This window comes from Nothoprocta perdicaria, unplaced genomic scaffold, assembly GCF_003342845.1.
Source record: "Nothoprocta perdicaria isolate Ctin4 unplaced genomic scaffold, notPer1 scaffold_193, whole genome shotgun sequence".
Taxonomy (NCBI): Eukaryota; Metazoa; Chordata; class Aves; order Tinamiformes; family Tinamidae; genus Nothoprocta; species Nothoprocta perdicaria.
The window spans coordinates 1396099-1399803 of record NW_020455127.1 but is presented as its reverse complement, the minus strand read 5'-3'; the positions used below and the strand labels follow the sequence as shown (position 1 = coordinate 1399803).

Genomic DNA, 3705 nt, shown 5'->3' with positions numbered 1-3705 from the left:
CGCCGCCGCCGCCCATTGGCGGCCGCGCACCGGCCGCCCAAGATGGCGGCTGCGGCCGCGCCCCCGCTCACCGCTCCCGGGCGGTGCCGCCCGTCCCTGCTCAGCCCCGCTCTCCYTGTGGACATTATTCCCCGTATCCAGCGGGAACCTCCGCTAGGGCGGCGCGAGGCCGTTTCCGCTTGTCCCGTGGAGGCCGGCCCGGCCTCGCTGCAGGCTCCGTCCCGGTAGTTGGAGAGAGCCATGAGGTCCCGCTGGGGCTGCCCTTCTCCCGCTGGAATAACGGCAGCTCCCTGCGCCAGCCGGGCAGCGCCGCAGCGGGTCAGACCCAGCTGCGTGTCGGGCAGGAGCRCCCACATCACGGGGCCACAGAGGGGCTGAGGTTGGAAGGGACCTCTAGGGATCATCTARTCCAAMCCCCTGCTCCAGCAGGGACACCCAGAGCACGGGGCACAGGGCGGCATCCAGGCGGGTTGAGAAGATCTCCAGAGAAGGAGACTCCACAGCCTCCCTGGGCAGCCTGTGCCAGGGCTCTGKCACCCTCACAGGAAAGAAGTTCCACCTGAAATGGAGATGGAACTGCCTGTGTTTCAACTCATACCCATTGCCCCTTGTCCTGTCACTGGCCACCACTGAGAAGAGCTCAGCTCTTTCCTCCCTRCACTCTCCCCTCATGTACTTATACATATGGATCATATTCCCTCTCAGCCTTCYCTTCTCCAGGCTAAACAGGCCCAACTCCCTCAGTCTCTCCTCATACGAGAGATGTTCCAGCCCCTCAATCGTCTTGGTTGCCCTCYGCTGGACCCTCTCTAGGAGCTCCACGTCCCTTTTGTCCTGGGGAGTCCAGAACTGCCCCCAATAGTCCAGGTAAAAGGCAGGGACGAGCAGCTCTGCAGTTTCAGTTCCACAGAGATCCAGATGCCAGGTGTGTATCACAAGGTTATGGGAAGGAAGGGGGATGCTCAGCAGAGGCCTAAGGGAAAAACAACAACCCTGCGGTGTGGGGATAGGGCAGGGAGAGCGGAGACACCCCCCAGGCCACGGGTGATGGCAGAACAGGATTTGAAAGTGGCAGCTTGACCCTGYGTGGGCCGCAGGAGAGCTGCCACGGCCACTTTAAACACTTCCAAAGCTCCTGGGGAAAAAAAAAAAAGAGATGGATGAGTTGTTAATAAAGTGGTGAGCTCTTAGTGATGGATGCTCTTSCAGAGAGCCAAAATGTAGGAAACGCTCCTGTTTTTTTCAAAATGCCAGTAATTGCCAAGGARGAAAAAATGCCTCTGCTGGAAAGGTCGTTTTGTAAAAACCTGATTGCCAGGGATCTTGACATGACTTAAATTTCCTTCAGAAGGATATAGGGCAGACCTGCTGCTAGGGGTACTGGGAAAACGAAATACAAGGCATCTCTGAACTGCTTTGTGATCTGTGGGGACAAAGCGAAGAGCGGGGCTGATCAGCCATCCCTTACCCAAATATTGGAGCAGGGGGTTCGGATTGTGTCCTGACTGTGCGATGACCACGGGAGAGGTTTGTTACAAATCCTGTGCAAGGAGAAAAGGGGGAATGTGACAGCAACAAACAAGCAATGCCTGCCATTGGTTTAGGYTGTCAGAAGCAGCAAGGCCTGTTCCGTCATCTCTGGATTTGTGAACGAACTGAAATTTCTTTTTCCTTGGTKGTCGCAGATTCTTCCAATACTGATGCCTGCAGAGTGGAAAATACCGAAGCCCTTCACGTTCAGGAGGAGGAGAAGTGACTCTGCGCGGTTCTGTGCTCACCGGGAAGCTTCGTAGCACCGGTGCAGAACTCGGCTCCGTGAAGAACGGCGAGGGGGSTGATCCTGCAGCAGGGCTTTCCATTTAAATCAGCATTTCGCCTGGGGCTTTTCAGCCTGTCTGGTAAAGACACTGGCAGACCGGGAAGTAAGCAAAATAAGCGAAAATATATAAATCAGAATGTATAAAGTCTACTGTTATACAGAGAGATTGGAAAATTCAGAGAGGCCAGGCTGGGTAGGATGTGGCTGTAATGGGTGGTGGCAACGAGCAGGATTTCTTGTTTCCTTCATCTGAGCGTAAGGGCGAGGTTAAAGCCAGAACGATGATGTTTGAGATGGTGAAAGAAAAACACACGTGGGAGCCAGGGAACTACAACTCGGAGACTATGGAAATGGAAAACTCTTAAGGCTTGTGGGTTGTTTTTGTTTTCAATATTGCTTCATTCTATATAACAATTAGCTGCTATAGGCCAGCTGCATTAACCAGTGCAGGTTTTGCTGCCGCTGTGGCTGTGCAGTGTGGCGCAGAGCTGCTCATTCACGGGGCCCGGGCTGTGTGGCTGGCGCCGCCGCTGCTCCCGCCGGCCCCACTAAGAGGCCTTTAGCAGGGGGTGGCTTCATCCCCTCACATGAGAACTTGTTATCCGTTCTCGGCTTTAGGGTCTAGAAAGGGGGGCTGGCCCTCACGGAGCCTTTATAAGTGCTCAGATGGATAGTGCTGAAATATTTTTGCTCTTAAATAAGATCCAGAGCGTTCAGCCTGCCTTCTAAGGTGAACTGCTCTTAGAGATGTTCTATTCCAGCAGCAAAATAGTCATTTTCTGTCAGTCCTCCCTTTTTGAGTCCATGCAGCAGGTGCTGACAAAAATCGACCGTGTATCCAAGGGAGTCTTGCTAAAGAACGTGCTGGACATCCAGGAGTTTGTGAAGGAAGAAACTCGGGGCTGCTGCCAGCAGCTCTTCCTGGTCAGGTAACCTGCCTGGCTGCCCTTTCCCTGCAGCTAAACCATGGGGCAAACTCCCTGCAACAGGCGATGGGTCTGGCCGTGCGGGAGCGCGGAGCGGCCTCTGCTCCTACAGCACGCTTGAGTATTCGAGCCCACATTACGGGAAACCTGCCTGTTGTGGAGGGTGAGTGAGCAGATCCTGATCCCCTCGGCACGTGCAGGACAAGAGGTGCCAAATTGACAGCTTTGGCTTTATTTTATTCTTTGTAAAACCTGAAGTACTAGGGTTTTTTGAGCGGGGAGAAGGGGAGGTAAACTTAGCTAAGTTTCTTGGTTCGTATTTGCAAGGATGAGCTTTTCGTTTAATAAACTCATCATTCAGGAAATCTGCAGTGCGCAGGAATGCACTTTATTAACATGGTTTTATAAAACCCATGCGATTGTGCCAGGAAGTGAACAGAACTGTGCAGAGGAGTTAGGTTTTAATGCAGCGCTTCCCCTCTCTGGCTCCACCAAATGTTCAAAAGCTGCTACTGCCTGACTAAACGCTGCTGTATTTGGGACACTAGAGAGAGTCCACTATTCTGATTAACAAAAAGGCATTCAGTTTAGAAAACACTGATAGCTCTAATATTAAAAAAGCCATGCCTGCCCAATGTAATTGAGTGATATTAGGAAGTTCACCAGCCTCGGCTGGTTTAGCTGCCTGCCGCCTGGAGCAGAAATGGCCAACACTTCATTTAGGAGGAGGTTTTTAGGAGCGACCTGGCTGGGAAGCTGCCTCCTCTGGTCCATGTGTTCAGCAGGTGCAGTGAGATGGCACAGCTGACAAATGTACAGATGGTACAGAGACAAATGAATGACATCCAGGGCAGCTGCCCCTGCATTTTCTCTTCAGTCCGGGCTGGTTTCAAACCTTGATGTGGATCTCACGTGGAGCTCTGCAGCTGCGCCCTGACCCACAAAGCAGAGACGCGCGCT

At 53.1% G+C, this 3705-nt stretch overlaps 2 protein-coding genes across 2 annotated transcripts in view; one reads left to right on the top strand and one right to left on the bottom strand.

Annotated features, from left to right (window-relative positions):
• Positions 1-356, bottom strand: part of EMG1 (EMG1, N1-specific pseudouridine methyltransferase) — a 2654-nt gene extending 2298 nt beyond the window's left edge. The window contains exon 1 of the mRNA XM_026037233.1: positions 149-356. Within this exon, the coding sequence (XP_025893018.1) occupies positions 149-356 (208 nt within the window). The remainder of the gene's footprint in view (positions 1-148) is intronic.
• Positions 357-2623: 2267 nt separating this feature from the next.
• GTPBP8 (GTP binding protein 8 (putative)) overlaps positions 2624-3705 on the top strand; it is a 4950-nt gene continuing 3868 nt past the window's right edge. Inside the window, exon 1 of the mRNA XM_026037232.1 lies at positions 2624-2748. Within this exon, the coding sequence (XP_025893017.1) occupies positions 2624-2748 (125 nt within the window). The remainder of the gene's footprint in view (positions 2749-3705) is intronic.